The following is a 24542-nucleotide window of genomic DNA, read 5'->3' as shown; positions in this document are numbered from 1 at the left end:
CATACTCATCTGTAAAATGGAAATAAGACCACCTACCTAACAGTTATCTTGTTAAGCATAAGTGAGACATTGTATGTCAAGTAATTTAATGTTGTGCCTATTATAAGAGATGCTTATTAAAGGATACATATCCTTTCTATATTAATATACTCAGAGGAGAAAACTGTCACTGGGATTGGGGATTAGGGATGCTTTCATAGAAAAGTCTGTATTTGAGATAAAACCATAAGAAAGAGATAGAATGCATAGTTTTGTCTTCCTCTCCAGTAGATTAAAACTTTCTAAACGTTGAAGACTAACATTGGTCTGCATTCTATATTGCCTTTTTAATAACTAACACATGTCAACTATGACATAAAAATGGAAGTCCAAGGATGGCAAATGTACCTATATGGTGGCAAGATTCTACATTTTATATGACATGTGCAATATTATCTCTAAGTACATTGAAAATTTAAAGTTATATGATGTAATCTGTAGGGTGAAACAATAAAAATATAATTCAAAGAGGAGTAGATAAGCTAATAGATTAATTAAAACAATACTAAAATATTCAAATAACTCAAAAGAAGTCAGGAAAAGAGGAACACTGGAACAAAATTAGAGAATACAAAGAGGAAACAAATGATAATACATCAAGTCTAAGTATGACACACTGATAATCATATAAAATATTAATTGATGGAATGAAACACTGAAACAAAAAGTCAGATATATGAATGAAAAAACAAGAGTTAACTGTACACTGTGTACAAGCACAAGGGATCCGGGAAGGAAAATATATTGTATTTGAAAGGGGCAAGAGTCAGAAATATCTGTTGAATAGTGTTAATAACTTCTATATCTTGTTAACTGGGACTAATGCATTGCTTCTCTCTCCTTAGACTGTGAGCACCCTGAAGATACTGACCAGCAATATTTCTGGTATATACTACTGCAAAGCTATAAACAAGGTTGGCATTGATGAGAGAAGCATACAGTTCTATGTCTCAGGTAAATTCTGAACTGGGGAGGATAAAGCAGACAAGTCAGGTCTTCTATGATATGATTAGAGATACATGGAAAATGTATATTTTCTCAACCAGCTCAATGCTAGGCCTGCTAAATTGACTGAGAATCTCTAATTGAAAGCTCATTATTGAGATTAAGGCAGAATTTTGCTGAAATGCAAATATCCTGGAAGAGGCAACATATTAAGGTAGTATTAGACATTAACGCCTTAGCAAGAATCTGATTGTTATAACTTTCCTTTGTTTTTAGTTTAATTTATATCCCCAGCTACTTCACACCATGATCTAATTTGCTTCTTTCAATGTCTGGTTAAAATTAAGGTGTAATCATTAATTTAGATGATTGATGATGAGAATAAAATTTGAGGAGTTGATTTCTGAAATTGTGTAGAACTCAAGTAATTTATTATAATTTTATTCCATTTACTTTAATTAATTTACTTGGATGACAATGGTTAACAAGATTATCTATATTTCAAGGGCAGAATTCTATTTTTACATAGTGTATACTCCATTGCATGCCCACCACCGAAAGTCAAATCTTGTGTGTCACCATACATTTGACCCGTTTTACCCTTTACTACTCCCAACCCCCTTCCCTCTGGTGATCACCATTCTGTTGTCTGTGTCTATAAGTTTGTTTGTTTTTTTTGTTTTCCTTGTTTGTTCATTTGTTGCTTTCAGTTTTATTTCCCACTTACAAGTGAAATCATATGGTTCTTAACTTTTTAAAAATTTATTTTGCTTATTGTTATATTTTGAGTATTTATCCATATTTTAATATTATTATTTTAAGCCTTAATAATGATACTTTAATCATTATTTAAAACTGAAAGGTTTATAATTTATTATGAATACTTTCAAAAAGTTTGAAACATAGTTAAATAATTTCTTAAGCCAATTACCTAGTCTTTTGTAGGAGGTAAACATATGCTTTAGAATCAAATGAATCTTCCTGGCTTTAAACCTTACATCAACTTTTTTTTTGTTTTAGAAAATTAAATTTAACAGGGTGAGATTGATCAACAAGAGTACAGATTTTGGGTAAACATCTCCACATCATTTAGCCCTTTGAGTAGTGAGTTTTTTCATGCTTGCTCACCCCCAAGAGTGAGGGTTTTTTTTCAAAAAATGAAATTAATTCCAGTTCCAGTTTTATTAATTTACAATCATGTTTGTTTGATAACCAATTTATAGAAACAAGAACATATATTTGCCTTTTTTTAAGATTTTATTTATTCATTATAGAGAGGGGAGAGAGAGAGAAGGGGGAGGAGCAGGAAGCATCAACTCTCCTATGTGCCTTGACCAGGCAAGCCCAGGGTTTTGAACCGGCAACCTCAGCGTTTCCAGGTTGATGCTTTATCCACTGCACCACCACAGGTCAGGCACATTTGCCTTCTTTTAATGTTGCCTTACACATTTTTAAAATAAAAAATTTTGTTACAACCATACTCTGGATGGTCAGGAGGCACAAGGATGTACATAAACATTCATACTACTCAAAGGGTTAAACAGTCAATTATGTTGTATACTCATCACCCAAAGTCAAATCATCTTCTATCACCTTATGTTTGTCCCTCTTTATAACCTTCCCCCAACCCCCTCTCCTCCACATCCCCCTGTAAGCACTGCACTCTTATCTATGTCCATGAGTCTCAATTTTGTGTCCCACCTATGGGTGGAATCATAGTTTTTAACTTTTTGTGATTTACTTATTTCACTCAGTATAATGCTATAAGATCCATCCATGTTGTTGTTAATGGCATTATGCCATCGTTTCTTATGGCTGAGTAGTATTCCATTGTATATATACATCACATCTTCTTTATCCAGTCATCTATCGAAGGGCACTTTGGTTGTTTTCATGTCTTGACTACTATGAATAATGCTGCGATGAACGGGGGGTAGGAGGGAGAGGTGCATATCTCTTTACGTGCCAATATTTTCAAGTTTTGTGAGTATATACCCAGTAGAGGGATTGCTGCATCATATGGTAGGTGTATACTTAATTTTTTGAGGAATCACCATGCTTTCTTCCATAATGGTTGTAGTAATTTACATTCCCACTACCAGTGAATGAGGGTTCCTTTTATTCCATGGCCTCTCCAACAGCTGTTATTACCTGCCTTGTTGATAATTGTCAATCTAACAGGTATGAGGTGGTATCTCCTTGCAGTTTTGATTAGCATTTCTCGAATAGCTAGTGAAGAGCATTTTTTCATATATTATTGGCCATTTGTATTTCTTCTTGGGAGATGTGTCTGTTCATATCCTCTCGCCATTTTTTAATTGGCTGTTTGCTTATTTGTTGCTGAGCTTTGTGAAATCTTTATATATTTTGGATATTAACCCCTTATCAGAGCTGTTATTTGCAAATATCATCTTCCATTTAGTTGGCTCTCTGTTTGTTTTGTTGTCAGTTTCTTTTGCTGTGTGGAAGCTTCTTATTTTGATGTAGTCCCATTCATTTATTTTTTACCTTTACTTACCTTGCTTTTGGGGTCATATTAATAAATTGTTCTCTATGGCCAAGGTCCATAGTTTAATATTTATGTTTTCTTCTATGTAATTTATTGTTTCAAGTCTTATATTTAGGTCTTTGATCCATTTTGAATTAATTTTTGCACAAGGGGACAAACTGTAGTCAAGTTTAATTCTTTTGCATATGGCTTTCTAGTTTTCCCAGCACCATTTGTTGAAGAGGCTTTCTTTTTTTCATTCTGTGTTTTTGGCTCCTTTGTTGAAGATGATTTGCCCATATATATGTGGTTTTATTTCTGGTCTCTTGATTCTGTTCCATTGGTCTGTGTATCTATTTTTCTCCCAATACCATTCTATTTTGATTATCATGGACATCAACTTAAAAAAAATTTTCCCCCTACTTTCTCATTGATTGTATAACCTTGAACAAGTTGGTTCAGCCTCTGACATTCTATTTTCTTATCAATACAATGGAAATAATGATACCTACTCCAGAGGGTTTGTGTATGAGGATTAAGTGAGACAGTATCTATGAATTAGCTGACACATATCAATTCTTCAGTAGGTAATAACTATTATTCATACTTTCTCCAGCCATGGGAAATAATGAAAGAATGTGTGTAGCCTGTATAGTGAAATATTTGAGAGAATCATAGTAGGAAATCAGTACATATTTATCTATCTGTACCATTATCATATCTTCTTTGCTCCAAAAGACATTAGAGGAAAATATGACAGAGTGAGGCAAAGATGAAATAATAGGAACAGGTAAGGTACCTGGATGGTCACAATACTTAATCAAACCAAGGTGTTGGTAAGGTTGTTGAATAAGAAATATCTCTGAAATGAACTCTGGGCTTCATGATTCTTGTTCACTAAATTGTGTTGTATAATGATATTACAGTGTAGTTTACCATTCAAATAACAAAAGAAAAACAAGTGAAACTTTAGAAATGAGGATTGGTGAGTAGTAGAACTAAGCTCTCTGGCTGGAACTTTATTAAAGATTTCTGCTTTTTAAAGGCAAGTCCACTCCTAAATTGTCTTTTCTGTCAAATAGGGCTGAGACTCCAGAGAATATAGTAGGATATGACATGGATAGCTTACCTGGACAAGTCAGGTGTAAAGAATGATCACAAATTAGCTGTTTTATTCATTTGAGAGCTTGTAAAACTTCTAGAGGGAAGTTGGGAAACTGACCACAATGGATAGTTTATTGGCATAAAAAGCTGCTGTTGCTGCAGATAGCTGCTGCAATTCTAGTGACTCATGGCTTTCCCAAAACAAGGGCTTTGAAGACATTCTGGAAATGTCAGATCCATGAGTGTGTCTTTTATACTGTGAAGATTGATGGAGTCAATAATAATAATAATAATAACAACAACAACAACAACAACAATAACAACATCAAACACTTACCATAATAAATAATAATAAAACAGCAGCCACCACCAACATTCATTGAGCACAGTGCCAGACAGTGTGCTATATGTTTTAAATGGCCTAATACAACTAACCTTCACTACCATCTTATTAAGCAGACATTGTTATCATCATTTTAGAGATAATATAACTGAAGTACAGATAAAATACAGCTAGAATGTGGTGGCTGCAGAGTCTATGTTCTTAATGACTTGCTTAAATCTTTGAGTTCACAAAACCAAAGAGGCAAACCACATCATATAGAGACATTTTACATAACTTCTATTAAAAACAAACAAACAAAAATAAAAACAAATTTTTCTAAGACTGGCACTGTAAAAAAAAAACCTCCTTGATGAGTCAGACCAAAAGACCTATTGGCCTAGCTTCTGCACAAAGAAATCACATTTCTCTTGAGATATTTATAGCCTCCATTGCCACAACTCTGTACCCCTGCTAATACTTAGGTCCAAATTTGAAAAAGAGGTAATTTTCTTGATTCTTTGTAGCTCACCTGGATCAAAGATGAAATATTCAAAATTATTTTATTGAAAGTTTTATAAAACTCAAGAAATATCACCTCCTAGGATGACATCATAAACCTGGACAATCTGGCTTATCTTTAACTCATGATTTTTAGCTTACTTGGAGACAGTTTCTGTGTAGCGGGTAACACTTGATACTTCTATCTCCAGAAAACTTGTTTAGGTCCTTAGATTCCTCAAAGCCTCAAACAAAGGCTCTCTCTTCAGCTTTCTAGCTTATTCAAGTAGTATTCTCTGTGTTTTAGTTTTTATTGAATACTTGGATCCTAAAAAATTATTCCTGGAAATAACATCTTAGCCATCCTTCACCCACAGAGGCCTCATCAAGATAAACTTCTTAGAATTGATTGGTATATCAAGCTACATTATAATGTTCACACAGAAAAAAAACCCACACACATACACACAGAAAAATTCATTTCTTCATAGAACTTGGGTGTGCCTAATTTATGGGAATTATTAGAGAGGATACATGTAGCTAAGAATGAAACATTGAAGCTAATTCATTTAGACTTTCCACAAGCCCTCTATGTAGAAACTTTGAGAATGTTCCACCCTAGATACAATGTAAAAAGAATGAAGTCACAATGGTATTGTAAGAATGATTTATGTAAATGGAAAAAAGAAGACCTTTCCTGGTTGAGGATCTATAAATAATAGCATGCGGTCAGTGATTTGTTCTGAGACAGTTTTTATCTGAAAGAGGTTTCACAGTGATAGTTTCCAAATTTTTTGATAATACTTGGCCTTTTCAGATACGCAAAGCTGAGTCAACAAGGACACACTTTGGGATGATTTCTGGAGTCAATGGGTCTAGGAACTAGACAGCAGTTAAGCCAGAGAATGGGAGAGACAGGTAAAAGGCAGCTTAAGTACAAACCATCCTGGCTTCTCTTTTCATCTCTTCTTTAAGCCCTGTGAAAAAAATAATAATAATAATTCTGACAAGGTAGACCTTGTGCTTCTAGCTTTAGTAGAAGGTAAGTGCTGGAAGATGGAAGGCTGGATTATATCTCATAGTAGGCCTGGGGTCCATGAGTGGACAGATGTTCCCCCCTATCACATATACATAAGAATTAGTCATTGAGAATGGAGGTATGAAAGTCAGTGTTTTTTTTTTTACTATTCTTTTTCCTTATCACCAGTTTCTCTCCTTTCCTGGATTGTGTAATAGCTTCATGGGAAACAGCTGGAGTGAGCTGAGGAAGGTTCAAGGGAGGATGTCCCAATAGAACAGCATGGGCTCTCATTTTAAGAAAGGCCAAGGAGGAGAAGGCTTCAGTATTCTGAATAAAACAATGTCTACTTTTTATCCCTGACAGCAAATTGTTTTCCCTGACACATATAATTCCTGTACCTGTCCTAGATGCCCAGAAAGAGAGACTGTTTTGTGTCTTATCCTTTATTCTCAGAAAGACATAGATGCACAGAGTAGAATAAACAAATGTGCCTACACTTGGCAATCCTGACTGCCAAATGTCAAACATAAAAAATGGTCCCCAAGGGAGATGGGATTGTTCAAGCACCTCACCCTACTCCTCAAACCTCATTACCAATTAATTATGCATCAAATAGATCTAATTTAATTGTAATTTAATTGATCTAAATTTCAGCTTCTTTCTCCATTCTGTTTTCCATGAAAACAGGCTGTTGATTCACTTATCAAGCATTCTTTCCTAGACTTAGAGATTGTTATGTTCCCCAATACACTTGCTTTTTCCCTAAGCTGCTCAGAGAAAAAGGTTGAAGGACTTTGTTTACATATCAGCCACCTTTGTTACCAATGAATGTCCAAACTAATTTATTCTGGGGAAGAAGGGTGATATTAGGTCATAAGAAAACTCTAGTCCAAGCCCAAAAGAGATTTATAGATGATAAATTATAAAACCAATGATATAGTATTGGCTCTATTGGTAAACCTGGTTGTTTGGCCTTGGAAAATTATTTCCTTTCCCTGGGACTCAATTATTCCATCTATAGTATGAGGGGAAAATATTGGAGATAAACTAATGCAACTGCAATTTCATAACTTAATGATTTTGTGAAAGGTCTTAAGATATAATGTGTGGAATATAGGGAGAGATAGAAAGATAGGCAGGCTGAGAAGGGTAGGAGATGAGAACGGAAAGAATCTCTGTTCTTGGTGTTCCAGACTCTGGATGAAAATATATTCTTTGTTACTTTGACTTTTTATAAATTATCTCCTTATATAAATATTTTGTCCATTCATTAGCACATTTCTGACATATTTACAGGATATTTCAAAAGGGTTCTATTTCAGATCATTTTACCTCTCTCTTTTACCTAACCCAACCCTGAGGCAGCTGGACTGTCCCAATTGCTTCAGAAGCAGAAATTAGAGTATATCAAAATTTTAAATTAAATCAGCTAAAGATAAAATACCAGGAAATTAAGACATTATTATTAATATTATTATTATTATTATTAATTTTCAACATAGAATGAGTCAGACAAAACCATTTCTTTTCCTATCATTTTCTAAGATCACTTCAGCTACCCAAACTAGTTGGTTGCCTTAGCTGAAAAGAGGAAGCTCAGGTGAAGACATAAGGTGTTCTCAGGGCTCTTCCACATGACAGTGACTGTGGTTTGAGGGGAAATTTACTATGTGTACAAGAAAGTTTCCAGGACAAGGTATCCCCACCCTGATCCCAAGCATCCTAGAGCACAGTGTCAGCAAGTAAAACCCATGAAAATGTGGTTTTGCAAGCATAATTACAGATATACTTACAAGCTCTTTCCTCTGTCCCCATTGTGAGTGGAGCCTGGGACCATCACAGCTTGGTTTGAAACCAAGTTTCTTTCTTCTGTAAAAAAAAAAAAAAAGAAAAGAAAAGAAAAATGACTGTTCCAAGCTCACAAGCTTGAATCCCAATGTAACAGAGAGATTTTTACCATTGTCAAGTTGTTTCTTAGCTTGAACAACTACTGAACAGAACAGGACCCTCCTAAGCAGATGGCATGAAAAAATTAATAGGTCATATTTAAAGCCTCTCTGCCAGAGCATATGTCCAAAAGAAGCAGTGGAATGAAGTAGAATCAAACTCCTTGTAATCTGTGTTGCTCAGAATACAAATAAAATAATCCACAAGCATTTTAGGCCCAAGCCAAACAGTGGAAGTGGCCTATGACCTATTTATCTTTTCCAGATAAAATTAAACAGTCTTAAAAACATAGGGACCCAAAATATGAAGAGTGTAGTATGATCTCTAAATGGACTTTCCCAACTCTCTTTTATCCTAAAACTAAGCCTGAATGGCATGACTGGGACTCCTGCCATTTATAACTGAAGTCCCATGAGGATTCTGATTTTCAAGTTAAATAGTACATTTTGAATGACTTTAAGTCTGCCCCAACTAAGGGCTATATTTACATTGAACATTTCATAATTGTTTTATAATAATTACAATAAAAATCACATGTCTAATAGTGTATTTCTATTCAGTGAACTTGTTTTTAATTTTTTAAAGCCAACATTTATAGGTTGAGATCTGTGCTTTTAAGGAATAAATTGTTTGTTTAAAGAGATTTAGCTGTTACAAACTGATAATTTAAGTTCAACTGACCTTTGTCCCTGCCTTTATCTTGGAGTTGCAGCAGCGCTAAAACAAACACAAAAAAACTGGAATTGAGATTTCATACCAAAGCCCCTCGGCTCTTTCTAGCAAATTTTCAAAGGCTTTAATGCATATGACTTCACTTCTTTCTTATTTGTCACAAAAATCAATGTCATTGTGGTTTCCAGATAGAATTTTTTCCTTCAAAAATAATTTATTCACTTCTGTTTAAAAGTACAGGGAAGGCAGTGCCTGTGACTTTGTGGCTATCCATCTTGTCTGTGCATCCACAGATACCCTTGTACAATACCAGGTTCATCCTGTCCCCAAGTGTTACTTCACAATCTAACAGCTGCATGGTATAGTGTCTGACCATGTGGAAAGTTTAAACCTGTGTTTTTCACCTTACTTGCGAATGTTAAAACCGAACTAGCTGTTCCAACTGTTGATTTCTTAAAACTCTCATGAGTCGGTCACGAGCAAATTATGCCATACAGTTCTTAGAGCTATTTAAACTTAAAAAAACCCACTTTTCTTAAACAGCAGTGACTAAGGCTCTCTTTGAGTTCCCAGCCTTCTAAGGCTCAGGGTAGCCTATGAGTCCCCCTGCATTCTAGGGTGGTAATGAAGGAATATCAGGTCAGGCCAAGCATGAGTAATTAACAGTCAATTTTTTTGAGGCTCAGAACAGGAGTCTATGAGTCTTGAGGCCTTCTGTGTATCAGTCAATTCTCTTCTCTACATACTTTTTTGCTTGTTTTCATCATTTTATGAGCTTCTTCTTCTTCTGGTGACAAATCTTTGCCTTCTCGTTCCTCTTCTTCCAGAGTGGCTGTGACTGCCTGGTAATTCCAGCAACCTCATGAGCCAGGCACCCTAGATAGGCAAGCTTCCATGTAGGCTTCCAACACACAACCTTGAGGGCATCAGGAACCACCATTCACTTTTTCACAAGGCAGTGGTATCTGATCAAACACCTTGAGGTGGTTTAAGGAAGCCTAATCTCACTTGGATTTTTGAGCCAGAATGCTTCACATGGTCAACCAAAAGATGTGGCTGGGGGCTCAGAAATGGTAAGGGTTGTGGGATGGGTAATGTTCTTCCACTTGGAAAGATCAGGTAATGCAACTTGTTTCTGTGAAATTGCTAGAAATTTTTAGGTCTTCACAGTGCACAACTACCTCCAGCCCATCAGTACCTACTTGGCCACAGAGGCATTGGCTATCAAGCACCAGGACTGGCCTCCCAGCCACCTGGAAAAGGTCCAATAATTTTTGGTTTGCTCTGTTCTTTTTTCTTTTTTCTTTTTTCTTTTTTTTTTTTTTTTTTTTGTATTTTTCCAAAATGAGAAGCGGGGAGTGAAGGGAAGGCAGACAAACAGACTTCTGCTTGTGCCCGACTGGGATCCACTCAGCATGTCTACTAGGGGGCAATGCCCGGCCCATCTGGGACATTGCTCCATTGCAACCAGAGCCATTCTAGCACCTGAAGCAGAGGCCATTGAGCTGTCCTCAGCACCCGGACCAACTTTGTTCCCATGGAGCCTTGGATGTGGGAGGGGAAGAGAGAGACAGAGAGAAAAGAGAGGGGGAAGGGTGGAGAAGCAGATGGGAGCTTCTCCTGTGTGCCCTGGCTGGTAATTGAACCTGGGTCTTCCAAACGCCGAGCCAATGCTATACCACTGAGACAACTGGCCAGGGCTTTCCTGTGTTTCTTATATGCCTCAGATAGAGAGTTTTCTGGAGGACATTTTACTTTATCCAGAAGCAAAATTCATGGGAGGATATTCCTAGAGAATTAAGGGGCAAAGTATTAGAGTGGAGAAAAGCTTTTGTTAATTCTGCCTTCTCAGTGTCCTAGAATTACACACTGCCAGAATCCTAAAGATACTGATAGATCATCTAGTCAAACTTTCCTCTCCCTTCTCCTAACGCTTTAACTGTAAGTATATCATTTCCACCAAGAAGTTGTTCAACCTCAGCTTTAGTGTCACTGGTGGTACAGAATTATTCCCCTACTTCCCAAGGCAGCCAGTTTCATCTTGTGCCATCTCTATTATAAAGTTTGTCTAAACTTACTTCCTCCCACACTCCAAATCCCACTGAAGTTTCAATAAAGCTTGTCTGCTTACTCTTCCTAGTGACAGAACTTCAAAGCTCTGAAGACAAATATATCCAGGTTTTCAAGCTTGAATTCTTTCATCTGGTCCCAATAAATCATAGTTTCTAGGGTGAACACCATGTGAGAAAGCAAGTGTTTCATTTGCATGAATCATTGGAAACATCTATATTAGGCTGGGGTGTGGAAAGAAGGAAGCGGCACATCTTCTGAAATGTCAGGCTTCAAACCTATAAATCCATATAATCATATAGAGGAAGGGGAAGAAACTACAGAGAGGATAGTAGAGGCTCAAATGAAGCCAGCAAAATTGTTCATAACTTTATGTTAGGTTCACTGGTCAAGTCAGGTTCAGTCATGCAGATAACACAGCAACCTTCTTATGTTTCTTCTAAAAAAGCTTTCTATATCCATGTCTTAGCTAGTTTAGGCTCTCATAACAAACTACCACAGACTGGATGGATTAAACAATGAGAATTTATTTCTTATAGTTTTTGAGCCAGCGGAAGTCCAAGATCATTGTGATAGATAATGTGGTTACCTGGTGAGAGCTCTCTTTCTGGTTTGCAGATGTTTGACATTTCATTGTGTCCCCACATGGTGGAGAGAGGAAGCTCTGGTCTCTCTTCCCCTTATAATTATACTAATCCCATCATAAGGGCTTTGTCCTCATGGCCTCATATGAACTTCAAATTACCTCTCAAAGTCCCATCTCCAAATAGCATCATATTGGGTTTTAGGACCTCAACATACAAACTGATGAGGGCACAAAAATTTAATTCATAACAATAAACTATCTCAACCATCCAAGTACTCAGTTCTTTGTTAAATAAGGCATTGTTACTAGCTTCAGAGGCTATAGCTGAAAGACACCTTCAGAATGCAGGGCTTTGTCTTTACCTCTCAAGATTTCAGATATACATGAGAACTTTTGTTAGGAAACATGACTTAGCCTGACATGGAGCAAGGCTGTTTACTTTTCTGAGATATTCTGACCTTTTGATGCCTGACTTTATAATAGTTTTAAGGCTGGTAACCAGAGTTAAATTAAACTCAACTCCCAAAAGTCAGTCTCTAAGATCCCCCCATCAATATCTTGTTGTAAACTGCATTATAAAAAAGGTGATTATTAATCATAACATTATAAAACATTTTTCAGTGACCGTTGATTGTTCACAAAGTGCTTTGTAATAGCTGAGAAGGGATCCTGACCTTAAACGGTTTTATAATCTAAAGAGTCAAGACAAGCTAATGACAGAGACAAGATGGACAGCCATGAAAAAGACTCAGAGAAATTGATAACAAGATAAACAGACAGCCAACTAATTGGGAAATGATATTTTTAAACACCTGCTCAGATAAGGGCCTAATATCCAAAATATACAAAGAACTCATAAAACTCAACGACAAACAAACAAACAATCCAATAAAAAAATGGGAAGAGGATATGAACAGACACTTCTCCCAGGAAGAAATACAAATGGCCAACAGATATATGAAAAGATGCTCATCTTCTTTAGTTATTAGAGAAATGCAAATCAAAACTGCAATGAGATATCACCTCACACCTGTTAGACTAGCTATTATTAACAAGACAGGTAATAGCAAATGTTGGAGAGGTTGTGGAGAAAAAGGAACCCTCATCCACTGTTGGTGGGAATGTAAAGTAGTACAACCATTATGGAAGAAAGTATGGTGGTTCCTCAAAAAACTGAAAATAGAACTACCTTATGACCCAGCAATCCCTCTACTGGGTATATACCCCCAAAACTCAGAAACATTGACTTGTAAAGACACATGCAGCCCCATGTTCATTGTAGCATTGTTCACAGTGGCCAGGACATGGAAACAACCAAAAAGCCCATCAATAGATGACTGGATAAAGAAGATGTGGCACATATACACTATGGAATACTACTCAGCCATAAGAAATGATGACATCGGATCATTTATAGCAAAATGGTGGGATCTTGATAACATTATACGGAGTGAAATAAGTAAATCAGAAAAAACCAGGAACTGCATTTTTCCATACGTAGATGGGACATAAAACTGAGACCAAGAGACATTGACAAGAGTGTGGTGGTTACGGGGGGAGGGGGGAGAGGGAGAGGGAAGGGGGAGGGGGAGGGGCACAAAGAGAACTAGATAGAGGGTGACAGGACAATCTGACTTTGGGTGATGGGTATGCAACATAATTGAACTTTAAGATAACCTGGACATATTACCTTTGAATATATGTATCTTGATTTACTGATGTCACCCCATTAAAAATAAATAAATAAATTAAAAAAAAAAAAGAAAAAGACTCAGAGACATTTACAAAAATAAAAATACATCACGTGACTGGTAGTTTGCTCAAACTTAATGAAATATAGTAAATTAATATTGTTTTTCTACTTTCCATTAGGTGTCCTCAAGTATCTAACAAACTACCTAATAAGAAAGAGAAACATGGAACTAATACCTCAAAGCATTATGTATATAATTACAGATAGTATTAACTCAGAAAAGGAGAAGTTAGTTTAGGAAGACAGCCGAAAAAGCTTCAAAAAGAAAGGGACACAGTTTGATGGATAGGCATTATTCACAAAAACAGAGAGGAATAGCATTTCAAAGGAAGAAGGTGGCATAAGCAAAAGTTATACAGATTGGAATTAACCAATCAACATTCATTCATTCTACTAATGTTTATTGGGTATCTATGACATGATAAGCACTGTGCTCAATGTTAGGGATATAGCACTGACTAAAACTTTTGTGACCTTTGTCCACATAGAGTTTACTTTGTAATTATGGCAAGAAGCAGAAATAGACATTTTATACTTATGATAAGTGCACGAGAGAGAGAATAGTAAGGTAGAGTGGAGCCTACTTTAGAATGATTGGTCAAAATATACCTGTCTGAGGAGGTAAATTTTTACTTGGCACTGAAATATGACTGCAAACCAATGTAATATGTTTGTGGAACATGTTGAATAGTTGAGCATGTAAAAACAAGATTTGTGGAGAAGCTGGATGACATAGCTGGTAGGGAAGAGCATAACTTAGAAGGGCTTACTTTAAATAAGTAAGGGAGAAATATAAACTTTATCTGGAGGCAATGGGGAGTCATTGAGAGCTTTGGATATTAATTTTTTTTTTACAGAGGCAGAGATAGACAGGGACAGACAGACAGGAACGGAGAGAGATGAGAAGCATCAATCATTAGTTTTTCGTTGCGTGTTGCGACTTCTTAGTTGTTCATTGATTGCTTTCTCATATGTGCCTTGACCGCGGGCCTTCAGCAGACCAAGTAACCCCTTGCTGGAGCCAGCAACCTTGGGTCCAAGCTGGTGAACTTTTTGCTCAAGCCAGATGAGCCCACGCTCAAGCTGGCAACCTCGGGGTCTCGAACCTGGGTTCTTCTGCATCCCAGTCCGACGCTCTATCCACTGCGCCACCACCTGGTCAGGCTGGATATTAATTTTGATCAAAGTTATTGTTCAGGAGGATGAATGAGGTGGCCTGTGGAGATTGTTTGGAGTGTGGTGAGACTGAGGGAGAGCAACCTAATTAGGAAAGCATTTAATTGGTCAGGCATGAGGTAATGACTGCCCACACTGGGATAGCTGCACAGTGGAGACTGAGAGGAAGGGTGAAAGGAAAGCTGTGGTCAAGGGACAATTAATAGGACTTAGCAACTAATGGGAGGTTGGCTGTGGAAGGTGAGGGTGAGTGAAGAATCAAAGATAATACTGAAGTTTTAATTTTTGGTTATAGGAAATAGATGTCTTCCACTACAGAAAAATTTAAAGAAAGAGTTGGTCTGAGGGGAGTAAAATCAAAGAAGTATTTTTGGTTATTAAATTGTTGACAAGCTTGTGGAATCCCCAGGTGGAAATGTCCAGTAGACAAATGGTAATGTGTCCTAAGAGTAGCTACAGAGAACAAAACTAGCTCTAAATTCAGAATGTGCTTATGGAAATAAGTAAATAAATAAATAAAGTGAGGGGGTGCAATTATTCTAAAATAAGCAATCACTTACACATGCCTGAATATGGGCCTTCTGCATCAACAACTTGATGTTAGTGTTTAGGGATATGAGGGCTCACCACTGAGTAAATTATATAATAGGGGCCCAGAATTTGAAAGCTGACAACTCATCTGTTTAGCTTGCCATATTCTTCAATCAAGAACATAACTACTGTGCTTAATCAAGAGGTAGACCTTATCAAATTTATTGGGGTTACATGGGTTAATTAAATAGGTTAAAGTATACAATTCTATAATACAACATCTGTATATAGTATAGTGTGTTTACCACCCATAGACTAGTCTCTTTCCATCACCATTTATCCCTCCTTTACACTTTTCTACCTCTCCCACCCTCCAAAATATATTTAAAAAAATGGTGAACCTATAGTGATACAAGAGATATTATATAAAAGACATTAAGAAATTGCCTGACCCGTGGTGGTGTTAGTGGATAAAGCATCGACCTGGAATTCTGAGGTTGCCAGTTCAAAACCTTGGGCTTGCCCTATCAAGGCACAGATGTGAAGCAACTACTGTGAGTTGATGCTTCCCACTTCTTCCCTTTCTCTCTCTCTCTCTCTCTAAAAAAAATAAATGAATAAAAGGACATTAAGAAAATATTTATTTTATAAAAAAGATTTTGTGAGCCTTAATATAAATTAATATATTAAAAACAAGTAGACTTTATTGAGATAAATATTGATAGAGAAAACATTGAGCAAGCTTTGGGGTGCTGGAAGCAAGTAGGCCACAGCCACAATAAATGATAATACAATGCTATGACAAATAGAATGTTTTAATCATTTCATTCTTATTTCAAAGCTTTGACTTCAGAAATGCCTCCTATTATTTCTGACCCCCAACATACACCCCACATACAAAACCAATGGACTAACACCTCTAGGCCTGGATCAGTACCACTGGTTGTTTTTATTCAACAGCTAATCTCCCCAGATTTTTTGTAACCATTTTTATTTAAAATAAAATTTGTGCAAAGTGGTGTATGTTTGTGTATGTAATGTTCAGATATGAAAATTGATATATCTCTTGGGGGTGAGAACATTGGTATGGTAGTCAATTCTTTCTTTATAATTTATAATAATTTTGTTTGCAAAAAGGATTAAAAGTATTTCAGCATGCCATCATTCAGGTCAGTCTAGGTATCCAAAGTTTTATTTTGACAAAGTTGTCTATTTTATTTTCAAGTCACATCTGTGGTAAACTATTCAGTGTTACAATTTGGCTTACAGCAGTTGTGCTACCTTTTTATCTAGGAGAATTTGCGTTTAAGTGCGATTTTCCTGTAGACAGTATGTTTTAATCCACCAACAAACATGTGTAGTGTTCATTCTCAACTGAGAACTTAACTATAGAAGGTCACTATAAAATGACAAAAATGCAAACCCAAATCAGTAGACCTGGTGTACCAGTTTTGTTTCTGTCATTTATTGGGTCTGTGTTCTTTCTTCATCTCCGAAATGAATTTGGTGATATTATTTGTCTTAGTTTTCTTTTAAAGATTGACATGAAATTTGCTGTGAAGGTTTGTAAGTTGGACAATAAGCATGTTATTCATCTATAATGGCAAACTCTCAGATTCTAATAATCTGGTGATAATGTTGGAGTGGGGAATCATTTTGCCTAATCACATCATATCAGTCGAGAAACTTAATTGCCTACCTTCTTCATAATAGGTGACTTATATGAAAATATTTTCAAAGCTCTGTCCATACCTACTTGGGGACTAATTCAGAACTGTTTTCAGCTAAAAGTGACATCTGCCTTTGTTGGCATTTAGAATGAAACTCAGATGACACTGAAAACTTAAGGAAGTTGGGCCTTTGCTACTAGACACTAATCCTTGCTGGAGTATGTTTTGTTTCAACAACTTGACTTTCAGGAAAAAGGACAAAGCATGCTGTTATATGACTGTTTCTATGGCCTAGTTATATTCACAGTGACATTTATTCACCCTCACAGATGTGGCTGGCTTCATAGAGGCAGAACCCTTGGTCTCAATGATTGAGGGCTATGATGCTCGTCTCAAATGCAAGGCAGCTAAATATATCTATACTGAGCTTGCTTGGTTCAACCCACTTGGAGAGAAGATTCCTGTTATATACACAGAAGGCTTAAAAAATAACTACTCCATTTCATTGACGCTGGTGATTAAGAATGTGACTCAAAAGGATAAAGGACAGTACACGTGCAAGGCTTGGACCCCGAGGAACATCACCAAAATGATGCAACACGATACTCAGCTCTTAATTAGAGGTAGAATTGAAGGGATTTATGCATGACTTCTTAGCATTTGAGACAACTGCTGGGTGGGTTGTGGAACCAGAATAGGGGTTTTGCTTCTGTACTACTTATAGAGTAGCCCACTCAATCTTTTGTTTCCTGGAGCCTCTTGGAGACGTTTCAAGGAAGGGAGAGCTAATAAGTGTATACTCTGTCAAACAGATGATAGAACAAATTGGGAATGAAACTTTTTGGTCCTTCTAATACTAAAACTTTTCCACAGCCACTTTTATTGCTTGAAATAGCTAAAAATGACCTTACTAAGTGTGAGGATTAAGGAGTAACTTGAAGAATACAAAATGCAAACCAGCACATACTTTATCTACACAGTATATTTGAGTCCCTTTCCATCCTAAAAATGGTAACACTTAACCATCTAAATGTCTGATTAAACATGAGGGCTGAGACAGATATTAAATGTAATATTTATGTCACCCCACCTCAAAATATTTTCTTCTTTTATCCTGGTCTCTACAGAAAGAGTTGCTCCATTCATTATTGAGAATCTTACCAATATTGAGGTCAATAGCAGTGGCAAGATTTTGCTGGATTGCAAAGTGAGTGGAACACCATGGCCTAATATCCGCTGGTTGAAAAATGGAGTTCCTGTCATCCCTGCTTCAGGTGAGTCTGAAGATCTTATGTAATTATCTCTAATCAAGAGGGTCTGAGTTGGTGCATTTCTTTAGAAATTACATGACTTTAAAACTGTTTCAAGATTGATTTAATTAGTCGGGCGCTTCACATATTTTAAGGTTGGATGTCAGCACAAACAAATCACATAATAATGGGAGGCATTGTTGATACAGGAATCTTCTTTGAGAACAACCACCTTATTATTGAGCGAGCCAAAAAAGAAGATGAGGGTTTATATCTGTGCAAAGCAACCAACGAGTTGGGGGAAGTCAGCACAGCAGCTCTTATCACTGTGGAAGGTAAGTTGGAAATTAATAGCTACAATGATAATAGTGATGGATCTAAAAATAATAATAAAGAAAATGCATTTGGTGATGGGAATACAATGTAGAAGAACAATACAGAAGTCAAGCATGGGTGTGCACTTAAAATATCTACTTTCAGTGGGAAGGTATATGGAATAGTATGATTTGGAAAACCTGAATTCATAATCCCATACTTGTTAACTTGAGGGGAACTTGCAAAAGTCATTTAGCCTTTCTGTGTCTCAGATTTCTCTTTTCTGAAATGAAAATAACACCAGCAATACTCTATCTTTTAGAGGTGATACAAATGAAGGTCAAGATATGGCAATGCTTTAGAAAATATATAATGTCAAAGGAGATTACCCCCTTGGGTTGGTTGTAAAATACTGGATAACATTTGGAAATATAAAGTTAGACGTTTGATCACTTTTCATTGTAAATATGAAGCCCAAACAAAGTAAGACACTGAAGGTTACGGCAAGGTATTTTAACTCCAATGCCCTAAAGTTATTATGAAGAGTATTTAACTGTTAAGGGCAAAGCTGTATCTGTTCAAAGAAACGCGATGGATTGAAATAACCATCTCGGCATCCCTAAAGCCTTTTACACATTCAGCTATACTCTTCTAGGGCATATAAGGAAAATCACATGAGCTGGTTTAACAATCTGGCCTCCTAGTGGTCTGAGATCATCCATAGAGTCTAAAGTATGGGAAACAGAAAACTGATAATAATAAGATAGTTAAAATAAGTAATATGCTATATACTGTGCTATCTCTACTTCTTATATCATTTAATAGTCTAGATCAGTGGTCCCTAACCCCCAGGCCGCGGACCGGTACTGGTCCGTGGGCCACTTGGTACTGGTCCACAGAGAAAGAATAAATAACTTACATTATTTCCGTTTTATTTATATTTAAGTCTGAATGATGTTTTATTTTTTTAAAATGACCAGATTCCTTCTGTTACATCCATCTAAGACTCACTCTTGACGCTTGTCTCGGTTATGTGATACACTTATCCGTCCCACCCTAAAGGCTGGTCCGTGAAAATATTTTCTGGCATTAAACTGGGATGTGGCCCAAAAAAGGTTGGGGACTACTGGCTAGATAACCATATGTAATAAATATTTATTATTCTCAGTATTATATGGGGAAACTGAGGCCCAAAGAGGTTAGTAACTTGCCCAAGGTCATGCAGCTGGTAAGTGCTAGAGCCAGGATTTGAATTTAGGCAATCTGATTCCATACCTCATACCTATTTTGGCTTTGTCCTTGAAAGCCAGCTAATTAAGCAGAGCATAACTTTAAATGTCTCATCTTGACTTTCTGCCTGAGCATTATATATATGTTCAGATCATTTTTTTTAGTCATCTAATACAATTACAAGGGATATTTTTCTCCAAGTCTTGGAAGGCAATGCCCATGATGTATAAAAATTTCACACATGCACATATACAATTTGGCAATTGGTGACTTGCCCTTTAAAAATGAAATGTGCCTTGTAAAAGATAGTTCTTTTCTTTTTTCCTCTCAGTCACTGCCATAAAATAATTCATTTTTATTTTAATAAATTCTGTTCTCGATATTTTTATAGGCTCTGAAGAAGACAAATCTAATATTGAAGTCATCATTCTTGTTTGCACTGGCCTTGCAGCTACCCTTTTCTGGCTTCTTCTAACCCTGGTCATTCGCAAACTCCAAAAGGTAGGGGAGAAAAAAGTACATTTGGGGTTTGTGGCTGGCTCATGTGCAGTTTGTATGGTTTTAAGACTGAACCTGGCATACTTTTTGTCTCAGATCAGACTCTTGGTAGATGGAACTCTTTATTTAAACAATGGAGAGAAACTGTGTGCAAGCAGTGTGTGTGTGCATGTGTGTGTGTGTGTGTGTGTGTGTGTGTGTGTGAGAGAGAGAGAGAGAGAGATTGAGATTGGGGACTAAAAATGTAATGGGTTTTTTATTTCATGCTTCCTAAAACATTGGGAAATGATGGAAGAACACATCTATTCAATCAGATCCCATATCCAATATTTAAATTTTTATTTTTAATTACAGTTTACATTTAATATTATTTTATATTAGTTTCAGGTGTATAGCATAGTAGGTATACAATCCTATACTTTACAAAGTGATTGCCCTAATATGTCCAATACCTACCTGATGCCATACATAGTTATCGTAATATTATTGACTGTGTTCCCTATGCTGTACTTTACATCCCTGTGATTATTTTGTGACTACCCATTTGTACTTCTTAATCTCTTTACTTCTTTCACCCAGTTTCCTGACATCCCTTTCCTCTGGCAACCATCAGTCTGCTTTCTGTGTCTATGAGTCTGTTTAAAATTTGTTCATTTATTTTGTTCTTTAGATTCCACATATAAGTGAAATCATATGATACTTTTCTTTCTCTGTCTGACTTATTTCACTTGACATAATAGCCTCTAAGTTTATCCATGCTGTTGCAAATGATAAGATTTCACTTTTTTTATGTCTGAGTAATAGTCCTTTGTATATATGCAGCACAACTTGTTAATCTATTGGGCCCATTTCCAATTTTAAGTTAGCACACCTGCTACTGCCAAGAATCATTTTTAGGGGATTGTAATGTATCCCCTAAAATACAAACTCCCCAGCTAGTTTGGAGTTTAATATTCATACTTATAACTATATAACTATATAAATTTTATATCTACTAATGTGCTATATTTTCATAGAATGTGGATTGACATATAATTGCTAGAGCTAAAGCTCTATTAAGTGATAAATTGGCTTTTATTTGTTTTGTTTCCAAGGCTATTTATTCATATTGTTTACATGTTGTGAACTTCATTTTGTAAAAGCTAAACTATTAAGAGAAAAATTAAAATGTCAATTTAGGCAAAATCTCCTTTTGCTGAGTACATGGCCTTTTATTTCCAACCTCTATCTCCATTCTATATACATCCTTTCATCAGGATTTTGACAAAAGAAAAGCAGAGTACACAGGTAACTGGCAGAAACACAAGGTTAGACCTTACTTACAAACTGTGTCAAGAGCTCTTCCAGGTCAAGCTAATGGACAGCTGTGGTAGAGCTCCAAGATTTCCGGTAGTTAAGCCACTAGGGATATATCTTAGCCGCAAGCTAGCCTGCTGTCACTCATCCTTTTCTTTCTTTAGATTGCAGGGATTCAGATTTCTTTTCTCAAGGGATGTACCTATCTTACCCTATTTTATATAATTCTCTCAAGGCTAACTACAGAGTTGGCTAATCTTACTGGTTTCCCTTTTCTTGCTAACATTGAACACAAGAACAAGACCTTTTATTTAAAGGGTTTTAATGTTATCAGAAAAAAATAAATAAGATGAACAAAAATTAATGCAGGTATGTGAGAAGAGATTGACAAAACTTCCTGAATCTTATTAAAGTTCTCCCAGATATTAGCTTTAGTCTGGGATCTTTTATTTCACATATCTTTTGAATTTTCTTCTTTATTAATAGAGGTAAAAATAACAACTCTTCTCCCTTCACAAGAACGTCTCTCTGCTTTTCTTTTGTCAAAATCCTGATGAAAAGATGAATATAGAATGGAGATAGAGGTTGGAAATAAAAGGCCATGTCTTAGACTCAAGTTGTTCATTTAAATCTCAGGGAGAGTCTAGATGGATGATGTTCACCCTGATTGTAGGAAATGTGGCTCGAGTCCATGATTTCCCATTTGGTCTCCACACTGCAGTTTGAAGTAGAGTCACTTACTCTTCTCTGATTCCCTTAATCACAAGTTAAGTAGATGTTTGTTGTGGGCCAAGTTCAGTAGGGGTTGAGGCCCTGGTCAATGCTGGAGTCAAAGTCATAATCCCAGCACGCACATATTTTTTTCTCTGTTGCTGACTTAATGTGTGACTTTCAGCAAGTTTTTTTAAGCCTCTGATAATTTCTTTCTCCATCTGTAAAGTGAGGTGATTGAACTAGAACAGTGTTTTCAAACATATTTTTATGCAAAGACCATCAATGAAAAATACATTTTCTGTCATAATCCAGTATAACTGAATGCAGAGTTTTATTAAAAATTCCTTGTGTAGATATAACACAGCTTTTTTTTTATCTACTCATATACTGATAGGCCATGTCTTTTCATTTTATTGATGGCTGCCTTTGCTGTACAAAAATGTTTTAGTTTGATGTCCATCCCATTTGTTTGTTTTTCCTTGAACTCAAATGTTTAAATCTTTCTTCAAGTTTGGGACAGTCTCAGCTATTCATTTTTAAAATAAACTTTCTGCTCCTTTTCCCTTGCTTCTTCTGGAATTGCAATAATTCTGATATTTGTTTGCTTGCTGATCCCTCAGATCAGTGTTTTTCAACTGCCAGTCTGTGGATCGGTGTTGGCCTGCCAGAAAGTTCATGTCAGTCTGCAAAAGAGTTATCTGCTCTTTTTTACTCTTTTTCTTGTTGTTGTTGTTTTTCTCTGAGGGATGGATTATTTCAAAGGTTCTATCTTTTACACCATTAATTATGTCTTTCTTTTTGTATATTCTGATGATGATACTTCCTATTGCACTTTTCATTTTATTCATTGAATACCTCAGATCCAGAATTTCTCTTATTATGATTGGTTCTTTTTAATTATTTTGATCTCTTCATTAAATTATTTGTTTTGTTCATGCATTCGTTTCCTGATGTTGAACTCTCTTTTGTGTTTTTTTGTACCTCATTGAGTTATCTCAAAACAGCTAATTTAAATTCTTTACTGGCACAATCACGGAATTCTCGGTTGTTGACATTGTTTACTAGAAGATTATTAAGATTTTCGATGATGTCATGTTTCCTTAACTTTTATGATCCTTGGAGTTTTGTATTGACTTTACATTTGAAGTAACATTCAACTCCTGCAATCTTTACTCATTGCTTTCAGTTAGAAGACATTTTTCTATGGTCCTGCTTATATCTGGAGCTTCACTGATCTTATAAAAATTAACTTTTCTCATGCTTCTTTCTTCTCTTATCATAGAATTCCTAAGCTTGTATTTTTTTCCCTTGATCTTATAATTTACAAGTCTGGCTGCTGGAAACATCTTTTGTTTTCCTGAAGGCAGCACTTCAGCTCAAGTTTGTGGTTTCTCACTTGACCACAGGTCTTAGCTTATTTTCTGCACACACTTCCTGTCTACTGGACCTTGCTCTTGTCACTGTATTTGGGAACATGCATAAGGAAATGGCTAAAGTGTGAGAAGAGGTGTGAGTTGAACACGTGGGGCATTGGAAGTGCTCACAAGTTAGGTTGGTTGGGCCCTCTAGTGAATATTCCCAAAATCCCTTGGGTGAGGGCTTCTTGCTAGAGCCATTTTACATTTATCACTAAAAGGTTTGATCCATTTAAAGTTAATATAATTACTGACATCAAAGCACTTACTTCTGCCAGTTACTATTTGTTTCTCTATATTACATCTTTTTTGTTTCTCAGGTTTTCCTTTATTTTGTAATTGATTTTTTTCTAGTGTCCTAGATGTTGTGCCTTGTCACTGGCTCTTATGGCCAATACTTTTGCCTATAAATTCTTTGGGATAAAGCTGCCTGGGAAGCAAACCTTTTCCTGTTTATTTTGATAAAATCAAAGGTAGCTTTTGCACTGGTCTTTGAGGGATTTGCCAGGCATATTGAGACCTACAACTACAATATTTTTAGAACAAGTTTCATACTGTTTGTTCCCTCTGGTACTAGCAACATGCACTAAAAGTGCTATTACCATCTTTAGGTCTGCTCTCAATATGGAGTGTAAAGGATGCAAAGCAGGCAATTTTAAATGTCATTGAACTCTATTGTCACAAAGCAGATGGTTCCCACTTACCCGAATCTTTCCCCCATTTTTTGTAGGTTTTTCCTGGGTTCAAGGCTATTTAAAAGATAATGCTGACCCTTTTTGCCCCCTCATTAGTTGATTTTAGTGGGGAACATACCCCAGAGTTGGCTACTCTGCCATTTGAGACACTTGTTTCTTTTTTATTATTTATTTTTATACTTCTTTATAATATGGGTATTAATTTGTGTTAATGTAACTGTTTTTCTAGTTTGCTTTTTTTATTTTAACTTTAATTCATAGAGGGCTCTTTATTATATTGAAGCTCTTGATGTCTATTTGGCTT

General features: G+C 36.2%; 1 protein-coding gene and 1 pseudogene across 4 annotated transcripts in view; one reads left to right on the top strand and one right to left on the bottom strand.

The window, feature by feature from the left end:
• LOC136316702 (vascular endothelial growth factor receptor kdr-like) overlaps window positions 1-24542 on the top strand; it is a 277304-nt gene that overhangs the window by 159405 nt on the left and 93357 nt on the right. For all 4 annotated transcript variants that reach the window (XM_066248756.1, XM_066248754.1, XM_066248755.1 and 1 more), the window contains exons 12-16: window positions 885-993; window positions 17155-17448; window positions 17953-18099; window positions 18285-18410; window positions 20012-20121. In XM_066248756.1, coding sequence (XP_066104853.1) covers window positions 885-993; window positions 17155-17448; window positions 17953-18099; window positions 18285-18410; window positions 20012-20121 — 786 coding nt within the window. The remainder of the gene's footprint in view (window positions 1-884; window positions 994-17154; window positions 17449-17952; window positions 18100-18284; window positions 18411-20011; window positions 20122-24542) is intronic.
• Window positions 9722-11885, bottom strand: LOC136317273 (large ribosomal subunit protein uL13 pseudogene; annotated as a pseudogene).

This window comes from Saccopteryx bilineata, chromosome X, assembly GCF_036850765.1.
Source record: "Saccopteryx bilineata isolate mSacBil1 chromosome X, mSacBil1_pri_phased_curated, whole genome shotgun sequence".
NCBI lineage: Eukaryota > Metazoa > Chordata > Mammalia > Chiroptera > Emballonuridae > Saccopteryx > Saccopteryx bilineata.
The sequence above is the reverse complement of the archived record's forward strand: the minus strand, read 5'-3'. Positions and strand labels throughout refer to the sequence as shown.